At 41.8% G+C, this 21594-nt stretch overlaps 1 protein-coding gene across 2 annotated transcripts in view; it reads right to left on the bottom strand.

Moving 5' to 3' along the window:
- Window positions 1–21594, bottom strand: part of zfyve9a (zinc finger, FYVE domain containing 9a) — a 30723-nt gene that overhangs the window by 3526 nt on the left and 5603 nt on the right. The window contains exons 2-13 of one of the 2 annotated variants that reach the window (XM_024281209.2): window positions 18282–18370; window positions 17275–17382; window positions 12637–13958; window positions 10753–10852; window positions 9436–9612; window positions 9158–9321; window positions 7209–7338; window positions 6878–7000; window positions 5906–6061; window positions 4101–4325; window positions 3512–3594; window positions 3297–3401 (exon numbers count right to left, since the gene is read on the bottom strand). In XM_024281209.2, coding sequence (XP_024136977.1) covers window positions 3297–3401; window positions 3512–3594; window positions 4101–4325; window positions 5906–6061; window positions 6878–7000; window positions 7209–7338; window positions 9158–9321; window positions 9436–9612; window positions 10753–10852; window positions 12637–13958; window positions 17275–17344 — 2655 coding nt within the window. In that variant the 5' untranslated portion in view covers window positions 17345–17382; window positions 18282–18370. The remainder of the gene's footprint in view (window positions 1–3296; window positions 3402–3511; window positions 3595–4100; window positions 4326–5905; window positions 6062–6877; window positions 7001–7208; window positions 7339–9157; window positions 9322–9435; window positions 9613–10752; window positions 10853–12636; window positions 13959–17274; window positions 17383–18281; window positions 18371–21594) is intronic. The other variant, XM_024281218.2, reaches the window with a different exon arrangement.

The raw sequence follows: 21594 nt of genomic DNA on the forward strand, positions 1-21594 counted from the left end.
ACAAGAGTTCTACTTAAATGTGATTCTGCAGTAAGAGCCAAGAACTGTGCACTTGAAAAAAATCAGAATTTTTGTTATTTCTATTTGCAAAATGAACCATCATCAGTGGAACAGTAGGATTTCAGAGTTTATTTTTTCCTGCTCATTACTTCTTAAAACCGTGACAATCATATCAAAGTACGTATCGAACCAAGAACAAACTGTATCGTTACATCCCTGATTGAATCCTTTCTGTTGGTAGGAAAACAGACAGTATGATATAAATGGTAAAAAGAAAACATACTTGTTCAAAAAATGTCTTTAATTCATTATCTCGACAAAAAAAATAAAAAATAATCGAAATCGTGAATCGAATGTGGCTTGACTGAGTTGTTACGTCCCTAATGGGAAATAAAGCTGAAGATCTGGAGGTTTTTAACCACTTGCTGTGCTAAAAGCTCACCGGCAAGCTGTTGAGTGACGTTTCCCGATTCACATTACTGCTTCCCCATCTGTTCACGCCAGAAGCCAAACGCTACAACCAGCAGCACCCGCTACCGTCCACGTGAGCGCTTCCTTTCTTCATCCTGCACGTCGATTCACACCCCAGAGGCAGCAGCGCTCTCACACACAGACGGCCCACGCCTAACACTCAGCTGATCCCTGAGACACGGGGATGCTCCACCTCCACGGGAAAGGGTGGTGCTGATGCTGGGGGGAGCCTCTTCCTCCACCGACGCCATTAGGACATCGTGGAAATGAGGGGGGATTTTAAGATTACGTTCCTGCTCTGCTCTCTCTGGGAGCATCCTTTCAGAACGGGTTCATTAAAGAGCTGAGAACCTCACGGCTACAACGCCACGACTGTGGAGATGCTTTAGTGCGGCTCTGAAATCTCCCACAACAAACCGTCAATGAAACAGTCTGAGCACACAGAGATCATCTGGTAACCACGGCAACACGTTTCAGCATCATCAGCACGGGCATCAACTGCCTAAACTCTGGCTCTCATCCAGGAGGCGGTTGATCAAATACCAATAAAGAAAAGATCTACAACCAAAGTGTTGATTTTTTATTACATTTCAACTCCAGAAAATAACAAAATGTTCTTCACAGTCCTTTAGAAGCTCCATCACTCTGTACTGTAATTGATTTGCTGGTTGTATGTCTACAGAGGTCTGCTGTTAAACTGACCATCTCACTGCTCCAGCGGCCTGTTCCAAGCTGGGGAACATTTAAACTGACAACATTGGTGTTTCTACTTTTTAGAAACAGGTGAAGACAGTGGAGAACATCTTCAAGAATTAAAAAGATTAATAATAATGATTTTGTAAAATAAAATAAAATAAAAAGTGTCGTTTTCTAGGACATAATATCTGCAGAGCGGCAGGAGTTCCTCAAAAATTCACCTCTGAGTGTGGGTGGGACTGTTGGTGCAGACATAGCTAGCCCACCCCATTTCCCATCATCCATTTGGTTCTGATTCACAACATTTGAATAAAAAAAATACTCAGAAATTCTATTTTTATCTAAATTCTGTACATCCATGTCCTTCATCATCGGAAAAATGACACAAGAACAAGATACCATCTTCATTGGAGTGGGTCTTTAAGGAGTGAGATAATGTGTGAAACCAGAACTTTCTTTTTATTTCTGCTGGGTCGTATATAACAACTAATTATGGAAAACGAGATGTTTTTGCGGATGAAACAATAGATTTAAGATCAGCTGATTTGATCATTTCTGTACAGTAAAATCTGAGCACAAATTTCCTTAGTTTGCATTTTGTATGATGCCAGTTAAACTGATTCAGCTTTTTTTGTTAGTGCTGATCAGGGTTTTTTGGAAAATACCAAAGAAGTTTAACCATTGAAGAAACAAAGGCTCAGATATCTGCCAGAATGTGTTTAGTATTCAGTCGAAGTAAAGACAGTAAGAAGAGTCATTTCACATCTCTGTGAGAGTGCAGACATGCAGACAGAAGCTGTTTTTAGAAGGAAATCCAAGTGACTGAGAATGCTTTTGAAATCCTACTTCCCCTTTTGAAATGACATCATGTGGATGTGATCATATTTGTTTACTTGTTGTGGCTACAAGAATCTTTATGCTGCATTCACTTTATAACCCTATAACACCGGAGCTTCAGAGTTGATGCACTTTGATTTACTGCAATTTTAATTGTTAAAACATCAAAATCTGCTGGAATTACGTTGATCATGTCACAGTAAATAAAGACCATAAACCCTGGAGCTCCAATGTTAAAGGGTTAAACCCATGTACGTTTAAATAAAGAAAATAATGTCAAACAAAATTAACTAGAAAAGTTGCATTACCTAAAATAATGCTAGTGTGAATACTTCTTGCTGAATTTGGTCGCTGAAGAATCTGAAGCTGTGGCTTAAGATGCTGAAGAAATTTAATGTAACTGCTTGGTGAAAATGCTGACATGCTGAAAAGTTGTTAAAGGACTAAAAGTTGCATAAATGTTTAAAAAAGTTCTTGAAAAAATGAAAAAAAATACGTAGAGTGTATGAACTCAGAATTAGCACAAAACCTCAGTAAATGTTAAGTTAGCTAAAAAAAAAAATAGGCATTTTGTTAACATGCTAGTTTAACTCCAAAAATCCACAAAAATCCTTAGTAGGTGCCAAATTGGCCAAATAAGCTAGCACGTTACTAAAATACTTGCTTAAGTTTTGATTAACCAAGAAAGAAAACCTCAGTACATGGTGAACTAGCCAAAAAAAGCTAGCACATTGCTAAAATAAAAGTTTAGCTCAGAATTGGTACCAAAAACCTCAGTACATGCAAAATTAGCCACAAAAGCTAGAACGTTGCTAAAATACTATCTTAACTTGGGATTAACCAAAAAACCCCAGTGTATGTGAAATTAGCCAAAAAAGCTAGCATGTAGCTAAAATACTAACTTAATTTGGGATTAACCAAAAAAACTTCAGTACATGCAAAATTAACCAAAAAACTAGAATGTTTCTAAAATACTTGCCTAACTCGGGATTAACAATAAAAAACCCAGTATATGTGAAATTAGCCAAAAAAGCTAGCATGTTAAAATATTAGGTTAACTCAAGACTAACAAAAAAAAATTCTCAGTCTATGGCAAATTATAAAAAAAGCTAGCACATAGCTAAAATACTATCTTAACAGAATGAACCAAAAATAAAAGAATTATCGTGCTAACGGTTGAAAAGTTACAATAAGTTAAAGACTTAAAGTTCAAGTGTCACAGATGACGCCTCAGGTGTCAAAGGGTTAAAACGACCCTAAACCTCTAAAGAGAAGGAACAGGAGCGTCTCACTTCGTTGTAGCGGTTGCTGGGGATCTTGATGGTGGTCTTCCTCACTTCCATGTCCACCACCAGACCCTTCACGATCGGGAGGGTGTACTGGTAATTTCGAAAGTCCTGAGAACAGATCACAAAAGAAAAAGGTCCCATTTTTAAGCAGAGATTGATCCACCACAGAAACCGCTGAGACTGAGGGAGCATTGGAATGGAGAACAGAGAGTGCTTACTGCCAGAAGGTTCATGATGGTGTGGCCCGTCTCCCCAAACAGCGGCTTCCTGAAGCGAACGCTGAACAGCGGACACGGATAAACTGCAGAGGAAACATCGGTTCATGCATTCAGACCATCAGGCAGTAAAACAGGCTTTAAGGATTATTTTTCTTTGGTTTGGTCTTTCTTCTTTGATGGTTACAAACTTAAAGAGAAACTGAAGGAAACATGTTCGCTGGTGGTTGCAGTCGGGGGGACAGCTTCTAATCCAGCAGTAAAAATAAAGCTGCTGCTTCATCCAGAGAGCTAAGCCTCTTAACCCACTATTTTTAGCCTCATCTCAGCCAACAAGCGGGAAAAAGATCTCCATTTTGAACCATAACAGTGTCTGCTGCTGGTGTCCACTCGAACTGATCTCATCTGCTTCAGAGGTGAGGAGCACTGACTGATTTTAGGATGGAGGTAGAGGCTGAGGCAGCAGGCCGGCTGTGATTGGTGGAGGGTTTGTCGTCCTGATTCATGTGGTAAAGTCAGCTTTCCTCAACCGTCTGATGGTCACTCAGGAAACCCTTCAGCCTCACCGTACCCAGCATGCACCTGAACTCACATCTGTACTCTGCTCCGAGCCGCAGCATGAGGCGGATGGGGAAGACCTTGGCCCACGGCGTCTCCCACTTCTGGATGAGGATGCCGAAGAGGAAGGGCGGGTTGGGCAGCAGCAGGTCCTGAAGCGACTGGAAGGAGGGGCTGATGTAGAGGAAGCCGCTGTGCTCTTTGCTGCCCAAGAAGCTCTGCGTGAAGAAGGAGTGGCTCAGGTGGCTCAGCATGTTCCCTTCAGAGGAAGAGGAGAGGAAGAGGGTGATGTGATGAAATGAAATGATGATTCAAGCAGACTGTAGGTCTGAACCAGACTCCTTAACCCTCTGGAACCTAGAACTTAAAACTCAGACTTTGTCAACTTCTGAATTTATCTCTGTATTTTCAATTTGCTTATTTGGTATCAATTCGTACATATGTGACTCTAGCTTTATTTTGTCATTTTTCCATGTTGCTCTCACACACTAGACATAAAATCCTGCAAAAATGAAAATTCCTAAGACTCCTTTTGCTGTGGAAACCCCAAAAATGTTTGAACGTTTTAGGTGGAATTTTAAATAAACAACTAGAATAAAATTTGTCCACAACCTCATTAGCATGTTTGTGAAAAAAAAAAAATCTTTAGATTTTAGATTCCTTTGGGCCACATACATGAAGAGTTTCTGCTGATAGAGGTTCATCACTGACCTCACAGCTCCATGATGTCATCTTTCTTGTGTGGCTTCAGCTTCCAGGCCGCCCCAAAGATAAGAATTGATCTCCTAATGTTCATTCTGATGTTGATGTTCATTTGACATTTTTTCCTGGAATTCTGTTTTATTTTTATTTTATTTCAGCTTTTCCTTTTTCTCCATGAATGTTCCTTATTGTGAAAAATAATTCTCTTTTTTGGAGAAGTTTGATCCAGCTGGATTTCAGGTGTTCTGCTGGACTCTCGCTGACAAAAATTTCCGCATGTACTAAATTCATCCCCATCCCAAAATAAAATAATGGTTGGTTTCTTCGCTGTTGGATTTCTAATATAAGATAGCTTCATTTAGCTCCGCCCCCTGCCGTGGGCGTACTGCCTTGCATTCCAGCCACCAGATTGAAGTTTGTCTTCCCCCTTATTTTCTTTTAAAATATCACTTTTGTCCAAAAACTACAAATAAATACCATGTTATATATCAGTAACAGATGATATAAAAAGTTAAAGTTTCATCACGCTGATCTCACAGCTGCACAGCAGGACGCCTGAGAGCGTCCGTCGGTTCCAGAGGGTTACTGAAGGCCTCCATCAGGCTCTGACCGGAGCTGTACTGTCCTGACAAGCTCCTGAGCTTTCAGAATCAGTTGTTCTTCCCGAGGCCTGATGAGACGTGACAGACACCACACGACCCACTTCCCAAAAACTGCTTTGGTGTGAATATGAAACAGAAAGGGCCCGCGGGGAGCCGGCCGTCACTCAGCTAATATTAGAGGTTCTGCTCGGCAGCATAAGGAGACAAAACAAGTGTTTTGGTTTCACGCCTGCAGGGGAAGCACCTGACAGCCTGATGTTAATGTTCGGACTGTTTCTGCGGCAGACGCAGCGGCAGGACCGTGACCCACTTTCCAAATAAAGCCCGGCCGGCGGCACCTGTAGCCTCTGAGGAGCTCGGACCGCTCGGATGCTTCCGGCCATCATTATTCTTGTATGTTTTTAAACAGGGCAGCTCCTCAATGAACCAGAGGGCTTCACCTGACGGGACAAATAATGAGCCGGTCCTCCTGAAAAAGGGTCAACTGTGAACTACTTCACAGTCAGACTCCCCGTGGAGCTGCTGCTGCTCTCACCGCTGAGGGCCTCCTGGTAGAGCTGCACGAAGTGGGTGAAGATGTCTTTGGGGATGGTCTTCTCATCAGGCAGACACTGGATCAGAACGACGATCTCCGCCTGGCCGACGGCGTGCATGCCCTTCGTGGTCATGTACCAGCACTTCCTGTTGACGTCTGTGTCAGGACAGCAGAGAAGCGTCAGCTTACAAACCACCAGACGTGTGAAAATAAACTTCTGAACTGAAGATACATTAAATCCTCTTTTCGTGAAGAAATCCTCAGAATGTTAAAAAAAACATCTCAGATTTGGAACAAACACATTTATAAAAATGTTAAACTCTGACGGCAAACTTGTAAAAGATTTTTAAACTTCCAGCTAGAAATCAATTTTTTTAATTTAAGGGATTGGTACAAAAAGTATAAAATAAAATGAAATCCTGTGTTTTACTTCAAATATGCTGCTGGTGTGATACTCCAAAGGAGCTGATCTCAGCTAAAATATACAAAAAATACAACAATTATGAAAAAAATAATAATTTTGAGCAATAAAGCCGTCGTTTTCATTCAGTGTTTGCTAAAGATCAAAGGCCAAACATATTCAATTCTTACTCTGCTCCACTCCAATTCTTATTCATCCACTTACAGACAAATAGATCCATGAATGTCTTCATTTTGCTCGTCTGAGCTGGAATCCGGATCAGAACTGTACGGCCGGATAGCTTCTTTTTAGCTTTTTTTCTACACTAAGGTTAGCTTTGGGGTGTGAGGAGCTGTAAGTTAAGGGGAGAGACTGGAAACAAAGACATGCTGGGATTTTACTGTAGGCCAACTTCCATACCAGTAGTCCCGCCCACAACCCAAAAGGTGAATTTCTAATGAGATCCTACCGATGTTCAGAAAAATCCTTAAGTGTTGAAGGTTGAAGACCCCTGATCTAGTTGGAGTGGGACTTCGACCACCTTTAATGTGTAATTCAGTGGTTTCACTCACAGTTGACGAGCTTGACCATGGCGAGGAGGTTGGCGTTCAGCACGAAGACCAGCGGGTCAGGACCGCCCTCCTCCAACTGCTGCATGAGGACGATCTCCGACGGCCTCTCCTCCACCGCGTAATCTGCAGGCGAGTCGGGGCGGAGCAGAGGAGGAGTCAAAGAGGAGTCGGGTCAAACCAAAGGTCAGCAGCACGCCGGCGTGTGTCTTCTCTGTGGTTGCGATGAGCGGTCAGAACATGAGCGGTGACACAAAGCACACGGTAACGCAGAACCAGCACCGACACGGCAGCAATGAGGAGGCAGCAGAACGGTGAGGATGAGGGCAAGCACCTGTGATGTGGCCTCCCGTACCTCCTTTGACTCCAGTGGAGATGAGGATGGGAGGGAGCCCGTCCTCCGGGATCAGGCTGACAGAGCTGCCCACGGGGCTGCCCACCGGGGCCACGGGGGTCTGAGCTGCCTGAGTAGCAGAGGGAGGGGGGTGGAGTTAGACAACAACAAAGTGTCCAAAGCCTGGAGTCAAAGATCTGGACTAACATCCATCCAAATGAAACCAGATGCTACTTTTACTGTTGAGTTAACCCTGCAGGATCCCTGCAGGTTAGACTGGGAGGAATGGATGTGGTCACATGACCCTTTGGTTTGTACTGAGCTGATTTGAAATCAAGTTTCTTAGCTCTTGCTCATTTTGTCAGAATAGAATACAATCCGAGCCACTTAAAAAAAAAAAACTTTAATTTCTGTTGTAAATCTACATTATTTATCATAAGCATGAATGGGATTTTTTTCAAGCCCCCAATGGTCACAAGAGGAACTGCACATCTCGATCTGGAAGTCATGAAGAGTTTCACTTCTAAAACAGAAAATAGAGTGTTGTTGCAACCACTGAACTTGTTATTGTCAGCTTTTAAAAAACAAAAAAGGTTTTTAACCACTTCTCCTTGACAGGTTTCTCTGAAAATCAGATCCAATGAATCTGAAGATTTAACAAAGAAAGCTGAGCTGAAGTAAGGTTGCACGGCAAAGACTAAATCTACAAAAAGTAAAAAGACTTTTGTTTCGGAATTGGATCGGGCCCAAAAAAACCTGATCGGGACATCCCTAGTATTTATTGTGAAGAGTTCTACAAAAACATCAGTAATGTTTGAGTTTATATGATATGTGATCATTAAAGATTTTCCTGGCACAGGGGGCTGTGTCTGGCTGACAGCCACTTCCACTGTGTTTCTGTGTCTCTGTGGCTGAGCTTGAAGGCTGACTGTCTTGTATTAACCAGAGGGGAAAAAATTAAATTAGGAAGCCTTTTTCCTTTTTTTAATGCCTGGATGAGGTCCAAGTCGGCAGCCTCTGCACCCCACAGCAGCTCTCTGTCTGCCGGCAAATCGAGCGAGTGAGCTCCGCCACCGGAGCGAAAGCTGACGATCTGTCCAGAGTGCATCCTGCCTTAACCTCAAAGTAACCGGATGAGCTCTGCAAACCCGTGGCTCCAACGGGTAAATTAAATAGATGAAAATTTAGGACAAAAACACTCCCTTTGGATTAATATTCTACCCGCTGATCCAGTCACTGAAAACGTCACGTGCCCAAAGCTGAGTTCCTGATTGGCTGATGTGACCCGGCAATCTGTCAAACTTCAGATATAAAAATTTTTGATTCGTGCCCGTTGCTCAAATCGACTTCAGATTGCCTCATCTGTTCCATTGATTTAACATTGAAACCGTCCGCCTCCGCCACGGGAATCGCATTCGGTGTGAATGCAGCTTTAGACTTCTCAACTGGAGCAAGAACTCCAGTGGTGACTGTTTTCTCAAACACCGACTGTTCTCGTCCCTCACGGCTGATCCTCATGTTCTCTAGCAGATCCCTGCACACTCTTTACACTACATATCATGTATTTTTGACAGATTTTTCCAATAATTAATTCTATTTAAGTCATTTTGTTTCAGTTTGCAGTAAAAAACAGCTGTTCTTTAGTTTACTGAGCTCCTTTTGTAGCAGCGCTACTGCAAAGAGGATTCCTACTTTTTAAAACAGCTTCAATGTTTGATGTCTGCAGTGAAGAAACCGAACAAGAGAGATGTTTGAAGCAGAAACTATTGATCAGGTGATGAGACACAATTCCACCCTCAGCCTAGTCATTTGCTGCAGCGCAAACTCGGCGTGTTTCTTTCCTTCAGGGCCTGATCCTATTAGAAGACGTTCCAGACTCTTTAAAGCTGCAGGAATGCCTTTGATTAACTCGTTACATTCACTTCGTGTCATCCTCCTGCACAGCTCACCTCTGACGACTCGGACATGGAGGACTTATTGGAGAAGGCGGAGCTGATGCGTGGCTGGGAGGGGGCGGAGCTTGAGGATGGAGGTTTGGAGGAGTCTGTGGCGTCCCCATTGGGCAGGACCCCATCAGCGAACCACACCCTTCTCTGGTCTCGTGATCCCGACCCTAAACAACAGAGACCACCTTAGAGAACGGGCCCTCTTCGGGGGCGGGGCGGACCTGAACCAGCAGCTCTCTGCTGCAGCTAAAAGCAGATTCTATTTCTGCTTAAGGTCGTACCCTCGTTGCTGGGCTGTTTTAGGACTCCCACGGGCACCATGACGGTGGGAGGGGGGGAGCTGAGCACCCCCGAGGCCTGGGCCTGCTGCAGGGGGGGGATGGTGGAGCAGTACTCTGCCGGGTTGTTGGGGTTCGGGCTCTGGTTGCTGGCTGGAGTCGGGGTCTCCCATGACTGAACTGATGGGGACAAAAACAAACATAAACACATTAAAACATGTTTTCACATCATCTGGGAGGATTTCAAACTTCTACTGCTTTAGCTCAGTACGTGTTCCCAAAACTATTCCTAATAACTATAATGACATAAGTATTCATTCTATAAACGATTAATGTCAGGCCAATGTGTTTGAGTGTGTACTTAGAAATATATTTTAATCTTTCTAAGTTTTACAAAACCTGAATAAATTAATCACACATTTTATTCAAGAAAAAAGAAGATAGTCTAAAATCTGTAAAATGCATGTTTTTGTGTTTAAATCTGTTATATTCTTTATACATTTAAAAATTTCAGACAATAAAAAGGAGGGAGATTGTTTCTTTTCTGGTCTTTTTTTGTTCAAAAGCTGCATTTTGTTGTATAAAATGTACCTAGTAAAACATTGAGATTAATTGTAATGAATCACAATTCAAAAGTTTATTTTTAATCGACTGACAGCACTAAATAAAAGACATTTTGCTTTATAGCTTTAAATGTCATATGAGCATGTTTAGAAATAGAATCAAGTGAGAGGGAGAGATACACAACCCCACAATCTGAACGACTGAGTCTTTCTCATTAAAACATAGAAAATAAAAATAACTTCCTTGATCCAAACTGATGTAAAAGAAAATTTAAGTCTGATTGAATTCCATAAAGTGAGAATAAACTGTTTGTCTTTTGACAGAATGCACATAAACATCAGTTCCTCAAAGCTTCTTTATGGTCTACAATTCAATTTACTTTTTTCATTTTTTTTATCAAATACTTTAATTCAAACTCCTTTAAAACATCTGATTGTTAGTTTGATATCAGTGTAAAAAATAATGAATTTAGAGACTTTTTCTAATCTTGATAAAATGAATTATAAGAATATTTAACCTGTTGGAACACTTTAAAGTTAAAACTATGTTTAGAGATACATATATATGGTTTTATCTCAATAAAAAAAAGCTTTTTATCTGCAAAAACAGTGGAACAAACAATCACATCCACTCTAGTAAAACAAATTTGTGGTGATTTCTTCACTCTAAGGACTGTCTGGATGAGGTTTCAACATTGCCAGTTTCCCAGATCAACAAATGACTCAAAAACAGTCAGTTTCTGTGTACGGTACTCACCGCTCGTCAGTGTGGAATGACAGGTGACACAAACCCGAGCCTCCTTCCGGTCCATGTATGCCAGCTTACACTTCAGACTGCAGCAGGCTGCACAGAACACCTTCAGACAAACACACGTCCTTCAGACTCATGCAAACCATGAGGAAATGTTTTAATGCCACTGAAAAGATGAAAGATGCAAATGTGTTCCTTCAGGATTAGCATCAATATGTCCTGGAGGTTGTAGTTTTCAGCCTCACGTCATCCGCTGTGGAGTCCGGATCCCTGCAGAACCAGCGTCTCCGGGCTCCAGCAGCAGCAGCGTGTTTGTTTAGCACCATGGGAAATTAAGTAACAGCCCAGCGTTTCTCGCTGCCGTGTCAGCAACACCGTCCTCCACTACAAGCATTGTGCCGAGGCGCTGCCACACGTGTGGGCGGCCATAAATCTACCTGCACACTGGAGTCTATCTGCACACAAACACTCCGTCACGGCGCAGCCTTCCATTTACCCGGTCAACTAAAGCCTCAGAACCACCACCTCATCCTTATGGACTTATCAACAGGGCTGCCACGATTAGTCGACTAATCAACTATTAAAATAGTCTACCACTAATTTAATACTCAATTAGTTGTTATTTTATATTATATGGAGTCAGAATGTAGTAAAGTTAAACAAAGTTATAGGCGTTAAGCACCACAAAATGCACTTTTTTTATATTTGAGTCAGTGAGACCAAAACTTTATCTTTAGTGAAAAATAATTCCTTATTTCAGATGCTGAACTCATTTAATTGTATGAATACTTAGTAAGAATTCACAATTAAGTAGATTAGCAACAAGCATTTAAATATATTCATGGGCTATGTTGTAATATACTATAGTAGTTTTGAGTTTAGCTAATATTTTAGCGACATGCTAATGTTTTTGAATAATTTCATTTACTGAAGAATTTCAGGCTATTTTGGAGTTTAGCTAGTATTTAAGCAATGTGCTAGCTTTTTTTGGCTAATTTGGCATCTACTAAAGTTTTTATACTAGTTTGGAGTTAGGCTAATATTTCAGCGACATGCTAACGTTTTAGCTAATTTGTTATCTACTGAGGTTTTAGAGGCTAATTTAGTGTCCAGTTTTCTATTTTAGCAGCAGGATAACATTTTGACTAATTTAGTTTACTGAGGAATTTTAAGCTATTTTGGAGTTTAGCTAGTATTTAAGCCACAAGCTAACTTTTTTGGTTAATCTGACATTGTTGGGCTAATTTGGATTTTGTTCATATTTAAGCAAGACACTAAATATTTGTGCAAAATTGGCATCTATTAAGGATTTTTAAGCAATTTTACTACAAATTTTTAAGAAATTTAAGTCAACTTCTGTAACGAAATTTCCAATCTTTTAGAAAATGTAACATTTTGCAAATAGCTTTTGTATTTTCAGTAAACCCCTGCAGCAATGAAAGTAAATTTCTTCACCATTTTCAGCAAAAAGTTTCAGCATCTTCAACGACTACTTCAGTCACAGGTAATGCAACTTTTCTAGTTTAATCTTGTTTTAATCCCATAAACTAATGAAGGACAGAGGCTGCACGATTCATGAAAAGTTTAACAAACTATCATCTTCATTGACTTTATTTTTAGTTGGTTTAAAGCTAATGATGGTTAAGATGTGTTTTACATCCTCTTTGCGCATGACCAGATTGGTCGACTAATTGGAAAAATAATCAGTGATTAGTCGACTATTAAAATAATCGTTTGTGGCAGCACTACTCATCAAGTAGGAATTTTCCTCTAGAACTAAATGTTTGTTGATGTAAAACGGCAGAAAGTGAAAGTCAAACGGAGATGTCCTTGAAGAACATCTGCAGTTCTCCCTGGTTCTGATGACAGCAGCTGTGGTTCAGCACTGACCTTGCCGCAGGCCCTGCAGTGGTGCCTCCTCTTGGTGAAGGTGAACTTGACGTCACACTTCATGCAGACAGGAGCCTGGGAGTCAGGCACCCACACAGGGGCGACATCTCCCAGGGCGCTGGCAGCCTTCCTGCTCAGGCCGCCCTGCTGGCCGGCCTGCAGGTCGTTGTCGGGGCTCTCTGGAGGTCTGGCTGACAGAGAGGAGGCTTCGCCCTCTCCGTTTACGCTGATCGAGCTCTGGTCAGCCGTGGCGGGCGATGGATCTGATGGAGCGCCTCTGCGACCCTGGCTGTCCAGGTTCTTGTTCTTGCCGGCTGCGGGCTGGCCCGGCTGGTTCTGGCCCGGCAGCGGCTGTGGGATTTGGAGCTTGAGGCTGACCGGCTGCTTCGGCCGCGCTCCTCCGTAGGGAACACTGACTGGTTGAAGGCGGTTGTTGCCGAGTTTGGTGTGGAGGATGCCCGGCCCCACGGCGCCGGCATCACCCGCCTCCTGCTTGCTCTCCTCCATTTCTTTCTCCTCGGTAACAGAGTCCTCCTTAGAGGAGACAGGAGAAGGAGAGAACTCCTCCTCCTCATCCCCGTCGTCTGTTTTATGGAACGTGGAGCAGCTGTCCATCTTTTGTTCTAGTCCATTCTGAAGGTCGGTTATTCTGAAGAGCGGTCCTTCTGGAGTATGTTTCCTTTCTTTCTTCTCCTCTCCCACCTCATCAGGAGGAGAGACACCATTCTCCTCCTGCTCACACACAGACTGAGGAGCTTCACTTCCATTCAAGCGTTCTGCCGCCTCCTCTGCTGACAGAACTGTTTCTGGATGAAGGTCTGGACCTTCAACATGCTCCCCGTTCTGTGTTCCGGCATCTGGATGAAGACTCACAGCGGAGGAACGTTCTTGACCTGATCCCACCTCAAAGGTGAAGTGGGAGGAGCCGGCTGCTCCCACTGAGGCGGCTGTGTCTCTGAGTTCTGGGTCAGAGGCAGAGGTGCGCTCGTCCAGCTGGGGGCTACCCGAGCAGCCGTTCTCCACTGTGCAACAAGCTGTCACTGGGGGCGGCGAGTGGTCGTCGGCGCCCACCAGCTTGCCGATGTTGGGCTGAGGGAGGGGCGGGCTGTGGACATCTGCCGGCCTCTCCTCTGCCCAGGACGGAGGTTTGGGGTCGGTGCCTGGAGAGGCGCTGGAGGAGGAGTCGGGGAGGCCCTTGAAGAGATGGGAGCTCTCACGGGGGCTGAGGTCGGTGTGGGTCAAGGCCGGGTTCAAAGACAGCATGTGGGCCGGCGGGGCCAGGATCTGAGTCCACTTGGCATCTGAGAAAGTGTCTGTTTCATCTGCAGAGAATCCAGAAGTAAAAACAGCGTCAGGAGCACATGGAGCTTAGAAATACATCTACAGGGAAAACTCATATTTACACACCAGCGTTTAGCAGTAATACTTTTAAATCCAGAACCCAGTTTTATGAAGCCAAACTGAAAAGACATCGGAGCACTAATGGCCACACTAGAGGTCTGCAACCTGCAGCTCCAGATCCACATGTTCTCTTTTATCTCTCCATGGTGGCTCCTTCACCAAACATAAAATAAGTCATGGAGACTGCTGACCCAGTCAAGTCGACCGTCAGAGTCAGCAGCTCCTGCTAATGGCTGCATAACCAAAACTACCTAAAGAAAACAAATAAACAAAGCCAGAAAGCTAAGACTACCAAGATCCAACCCCAAACTAAAATAACAAAACCCAGCAGTGTAAGACTACTGAGGACAAAGAGGGGAAAAAGAACAAGGAAAGTTATTTGAGCTTTTGTCAAATGTAAATACATATATATATATATATATATATATATAGATAGATAGATATATGTATCACATTTTGAGAGATGCTAGGTTGTTTTTATATTTTTTCTTTTGTTCAACACAGAATACAAAGCAGCAGCTTTTGATTAGAAAAAGTTCTTACTGTAACTAATAAATCCATTTATTTTGCATAAACAACATGAATACACCGTTTTCTAAGTTTATACTGGATTTAATGTATTGAAGAAAGCGAAGAGCAGAATAAGAAGAAGTGGCATCACAAAAACCTCTCCATTAAAACAACAGGACAAGACGCCAAGAGAAGGATTGACGCTATAAGCAGCACCGACCAACAAGGAAACAAACTGGGAAATGAGGCTGGCATGGAGAGGGACATTAGAGCCTAGAAATCCTGACAAAGTGGGCCAAACAACCGATCACCCCCCAAAAGGAAAGACCGGTCCAAAAGAGCAGCTGATGCATGGGTGCTGCTGCAGAAGAAAACAACATTCTTCTTTTGAAAGAGCTCTCTCGAACTCCTCCCTCCGCTGGAATTCATGCTAAGCTGTCTGAGTGTGCTGCACTGAGTTAATCTGGCCAGGCTGGATCTCTGGCAGCAGTAAGACCACATCTTTCTGGATTCTGGAGTCGTTTCGTAGGAAAGTGGTAGCAGAAGTTTGCATGGCTCGCCCTCACAGACCCCTCCTGACCACACCCTCACTGGCTGATTGGCACTTACATGTCCTACTGACACCCCAGTTGTATATGACAGGTTCATTTAAAAAATAAAAAACACACTTTTTTCAAAATGACGGCTTTTCTGATGGTTTTATCTAGAGCTGGGTATCGATAAAAATTTCCTGAATTGATTCGATTCCATTTTTCTTTCTTTTAATTTCCGATTCTTTCGATCCACTCAATTCAATTCAATTTTGAGTTTGCACAGTTTACACATTTAGACACATTTGTTTAGAAGTACATTAATTATATACTATATGCTTTGAATATATTTATTTTAATCTGACACAGTTCACATACTGTAAATTGATTAGTGAAATAATGAGATTGTTAATAGTACAGATAGATTCTCTAAAGGAGAAGTTCTAACAAAAAAATGTTTAGATCATTAACGTTGTAAACATTGTTCTGCTTCTCCTGAAAGGCATTTCAGTTTGGACACAAATGGTTACTTTAAAAATATTTCCTTAAATAGCTTAGAAAATTCATACCTGTGAGTTTATAAAGGAGGCTCATTCGACATAGTGTTAGCATTAGCATTAGCCGACCTATGGGAAATTCCATTTAACGTTAGCATCAAGCTAGTGGACTTGAGCTTTATGTAGAAAATCGATCTCTATTTTTATGAATCCATTATTGATTTATTAACCTTATTAATCAATTCAAACCATAATCACTTTTATTAACCCAGCCCTAGTTTTATCTCCATGGTAACCATTTCATTTTCGGCCACCTGGGGTGACGAAAAGGTTTACGTCTTTTTTAAAAGAATCTGCAAAAGTACATTTTTGGATTTCCTCAGAAACAGAAGTTTTTATTTCACCATGCCAACATTCCTTGAGCCAGGGATCTGTGTATTTAATTTTCACATGAATCCGGTAAAAACTGAGAGCAAGACAGGAAAGCCACATTTGTGAACCTTACTCCACTAACGTTGTTCAAAATCTACCAGTTTTTCATTTCAATTTTTTTTTCCAAGTAGCTTCCAGTGATGCTGGAGGAGTAAGGAGCCAAGAGACTGAAATCCATCAGATTTAAAATATGTAGAAGGTACTAAATTTACTAGACTTATTTTTTAACTCAAGACGGTGGGCTCTTCCCAAGGTCAAAGGTCGACAAAACCTTGGTGGTGGTTATAGACTTAACCTGGTGGTGTGTGTGTGAAATCTCATGAAGATCACCAAAACAAAGTTTTTCTTTTTCCATATTTGGCCAAAATTTGGCCATCCCATAATCGTTTCAAAACTTCCTTTTAGAAACCTGTATTTTGGTTTCATTAGTGAATTTTGAAAAAACTTTGAGCCGCTGAATGCTCCATCAATCAGCGAGCTTTTACCAAAGTCAAAGTGATCGGGAATGACGGCATCTCGGCCAGAAAGTGGAAGGGCACATAAACCTGACGGAGCAAAGCCACCGGATGCAGAGTTCACCTCTACAGACCTCAGAACTTCAGCAGATGAGCTGGAGCCATTCTGCAGCTGGTACTGCAAAGTAACTGTTATCTCAGGAAATCTGATGGATACATCTGGATTTGGAGGTTCCTGGAGAACATTTCAGGAGCAAGGTGTTAGCTTTCAGGAAAAAGGAACAGAATGCTTCAGTAGACTGATTTTCTGGGGGAGTTTGGGGATGATCTCTCAGCAGCACACAACCCTCAGACACAAAAACAAACCAGTTTGGAGGACTTGACTGGCCCCACCAGTCCTCACCTTTGACCCAGTCGGGCCCAGAGAAAGGGTCAAATATCAACACTCCTAAATCTGTTTAGAATTTAAGTAGAGGGTCATTTCACTTCATGTGAATGTAAAGGAGGATCCGCAAATACTTTTGACAACTAAACTGAAAAAGGCTCAGAAGCTGTTCTCCTTTATTCTGGTCTTCAAGCGTGAGTAAAAACAAGGCCGCTCCGCTCCTCTCACACCAGTTCCACCGTTTTAGAAAATCCCAGAGGCTACGAAAAATCCAATTAGTCTCATTCCCCGTCCGCCTGCCCTCAATCACCTGATGTAAATAATACTCCAACCTGATGGGTGGAGGCTGCCAGCGTGACGTATCAGAGTTCAGCCTCTTCCTTCGTCACATAAACCTTCTCAGTCCACTTCTACAGCTGAGGGCTCACCTTCGTTCTGCTCAAACTCGTCCAGCACCTTGTCCAGGTTAAAGGCCTCGGCCTGGAAGTAATTCTCCATGGGTCAGGAAGCTCCACCCTGCTGAAGGCCGTGTGAACCTGGAAACAGGAGGAGTTTGAGTCCATCTGCACTACAACACGTTCCTAAAAACAGACTGAACTCTGCAGACGCTCTGACAGCTGAGACAATGTTTTGATGGGAAACAAATTTGCCAGATTGTTCTATAAAAAAGGAATTTTTCAAATTTAGAAAGCTAAAATCCATTTCAGAAATGACTAACTTTAGTTTCACAGTATGGAGATGAGAGGATTTGATCATGTAAAACAGTCTGATAATAATCAAAATAAGAATTGTTTTAATTACATGACGTCTGATGCGTAATAACGATTTCTGTAGTAGTGTAACAATAACAAAAATTCACGACGATTATCAGGGATAAACTGGATTAATATCAATTGATGATAATCAATAAATACTCTACCATGATGTGTGCAATAATGATTTCTGCAATGGTGTAATAACATGTTTTGATAATAACCACTAGGAACTGGATCATTGTCACTAGCATCATCTTCTTATTTTATTTTCTAATCAATTTATAAATGACTGTCTCAAATAGATTTGATACATTTGTGTTTTGGTTTTTTTTATTCATTTTTATTGATTACATTGCTTGAAATAAACCAAATCAATGTCAGTCCCTTCAAAGCCCACAAACTTAATTGGATTTCTGTTTAAACTACACTATTACAGTGACTGTGAAGATATGAGATGTAAGTTGAGCTATAACAGGAAACAGAAAACGTATGAACTGTTTGAATAATTCTTTGATAAATTGATTTCTAAAATCTAAATTTTACTGTATAATTAAATGTTAGAATGCATCTTCATGTAAACATCTTAACATCAGTCCACTTGCATTTACATCTTTTCAAGAACTGTTTCAGCATCAGAGGAATCCAAAAGCCCGCAGGATCACACCTGAAGTTGCTCTCACCTGCACAGAGGCCCCACCCCCCTCAGCAGCGGTGTTGTGTCCTCAGCGCGATCTCTTCACCCGGTCTGGCAAGCGCCCAGTGCCCACACCTGAGACGCAGAGGGGAAACACCCGTCAGCAGGCAGAGGCTCAGCGAGAACATGGGGCGCTTGTTCCTACATGAAGCTGCCAGGACAAGCAGCAGGAGCTCTGCAGGTCGGGGCCCACAAGCATCACACAGACACCCTAGAGAGCCTGGTCCAGCACAGATCTCTGTCCTGCAGGACCACCGACCCAACAGAGGAGCATTTACCTGCAGAGCACCAACCACACCCTCCAAAAAGGAGATTTAAAGACACACTCTGATTAAAAGTGTGTTAACATTATAGCATGTTTCTCATGATAGAGGACATTTATGAAGAAAATTAAGATTCATTTGCATTTTAAGTACAAATGTAAAAAAATGAAATATTTTTCTTCACTATGTCAGTCCTGCAGGTTAAAACATTCGGTTACATAACAGTGTCACACACACACACTGCTGTACTTTAGCTGTTTGTGTTGCAGACTGTGAGATTTGACCTTGAGTTGCGTCTCTGACATTTCCACTGCTTTGTGGGTAACAGAGGAAAACCAACCAGGCTGGAAGTGAGAGTCTGCTTCCCAAACACAAGTCTGAGCCCCAGCATGACGAAGCTGCCCACTCCGCCCTTGCTCGTGACAAGACCTTGGAGGACAAGACGAAGTGGGAGGTGCTGGGCGTGTGCTGTGAATGAGTAAAAGCCAGCCTGAACTTCAGGGTCGTTCTCATAGGGAGGAGGACCGAGCACTGCAGAGATAAGTGCAGGCAGCGCCATCAACACAAGGTTGACCTGCAGCGGCGACGGCAGGAGGCCTACATGAACAGAGATGCTCCCAGCAGGTCACTTCATCCAGAATAACAGTCAAAACACCAAACAAAGAGCACTTATATAGAAGAACTAAAGCAGTTTAGAGACAGATTTAACCCTTTAACACCCGAGCCATCGCCGGTGCTCAAAATCTTTGACATACTGTAACATTTCAACCGCTTTCTCCTTCAGAATCTACTGGAATTAAGTAGATCGTGTTACAGTAAACCAAAGAACATAAACACTGGAGCTCCAGTGTTAAGGGTTAAGCATAGTCCGAACCCATGTACGTTTAAATAAAGAAAATAATGTGAATGAAATGGTTTATTTCAAGCAATCAGGTCATAATACATACATAACATCATCAATTAATAAAAAATAAAAAAAAATAATGTCAAACAAAGGTCCTTTGGATTTTCACCAAACAAAATTTACTAGAAAAGTTGCATTACCTGATAATGCTAGTGTGAATACTTTATGCTGAATTTGGACGCTGAAGCTGCTGAAGCTGTTGCTTAAGTTGCTGAAGAAATTTAATGTAATTGCTAAAGGGATTAGTTGAAAATAGTGCAAAAAGTATTTAAAAAAATTCTTGAAAAATTACAAAAAACGAAAAAAATGTGTAGAAGGCATAAACTCAGAATTAGCCCAAAACCTCAGTAGATGCTACATTAGTCAAAAATGTGAGCATCTTGCTAAAACAGTAGATTAACTCCAAAAATCCCCAAAAATTCCCAGTAGGTGCAAAATTAGCCCAAAAAACGTAGCATATTGCTAAAATACTAGCTTAACTTAGAATCAGCCCCAAAAACCACAGTAGATGCTAAATTAGCCACAAAAGCTAACACATTGCTAAAATATTAGCTAAACTCAGAATTAGCACAAAAACTCCTGTAGATGTTTAATTCAAATTAATTTTCAAATTCAAATTCAAATTCAAATTAATTTTATTTATATAGCACCTTTCCAGTTAAAAAACAGCTCAAAGTGCTGTACATAAAACAAATAAAAATACAAGAAAAACCATGCAATAATATAATAAGATAAGCCCCTCATAATTATAAAAACAGAAACAAACAGATAAAATAGAAAAGCAAGCAGATCACAAAGGAATAACCTGAAGGTTAGCTAAAAAAAAAAAGCTAGCACATTGCTAAAATACTAGCTAAACTCCAACTTAGTTACTGGATACCAAATTAGCCAAAACAAGCTAGCACATTGCTAAATGTGCTAGCAAGTTGCTAAATGTGCTAGCTAGCACATTGTAGCTCAACTCTAACTTAGTTTAAAAAATACTTTAGTGGATGCCAAATTAGCTAAAAAAAAAAAAAAACTAAAATGTTGTTAAAATACTAGCTTAACTCCGACTTAGTTTAAAAAAACCTCAGTGGATGACAAATTAGCTGAAAAAGCTAACGGTGCTAAAATACTATCTTAACTCAGGATTAGCCCAAAAAACCTCAGAGGATCCCATATAAGCCAAAAAAGGCTAGCACATTGCTAAAATGTTGTCTTAACTCAGAATTAGCCCAAAAAAACTCACTAGATAGATACCAAATTATCCCAAAAATAATTCACACAAATAAACTGACATTAAATACTATCTGCATCCAAAAGCAGCAAAACAAGTGAAAGGAGCCTCAGCGGCTGTAAGCTGGACTAAAAATACATCTGCTCATGTTTCTGTAATAATAAGTGTCTTTTCGAGCTAAATTGAGATTTTATGATGCAACAAGTTTATCTTGAAGACACGGAGAGTCACTGAAAGTCATGCAGCTTCTGCAAACTGGAGTGTGGAGGTCTGTTTTCCTGCTGAGTCAGAGTTTATTCGGACTGTGGCACACATTTTCCATCTGTCAGCGGGGCGTTCACCTCGCCCTGTTTCTTTCAACTCTCACTAATGATGGATGAAGAACTTCCCTCCTGCAGATGACATGAATCCTGACTGGAGTCAAACCCAAAGCTTCACCGTCACTTCAGACAGAACCGTCTGGTTTAGTTTTTTGCTTCACACCGACAGCAGACTCACAAACGTCACCACCACCGACAGGCAGACTCGTTTAACATTTCATCACCCTGCAGATGTGCTGAATAATGCAGGTCTTGTTAACTTGAAGGGGTTGTATTTTTAGTCCCGATAACCTGAAAAGTCAGCAGTGGGTTCATAAAGACGCTGATCCCAAACAGGATTTGCAGTCATGTTCCAGCAGCTCATGTCAGAACCATTAGAGGAAGGAGAAGTGGCCTGAGGTGGAGCCAGAACGTCCAGACTGACAGGAAAGCTCAAATTATGATGAACGAGAGAGAGCTCAATAAAAACCCGACTGGTGACAGACGTGGGAAAACCACAGAAACAACACGACTCTGAATCTGGTTTGATTCACACACATCTAAGAGAATGTCACAAACCATCTAAGTTTACTTAGTGTTAGGAGCAAGTCAAA

Source organism: Oryzias melastigma, linkage group LG17 (genome assembly GCF_002922805.2).
Source record: "Oryzias melastigma strain HK-1 linkage group LG17, ASM292280v2, whole genome shotgun sequence".
Classification (NCBI taxonomy): Eukaryota; Metazoa; Chordata; class Actinopteri; order Beloniformes; family Adrianichthyidae; genus Oryzias; species Oryzias melastigma.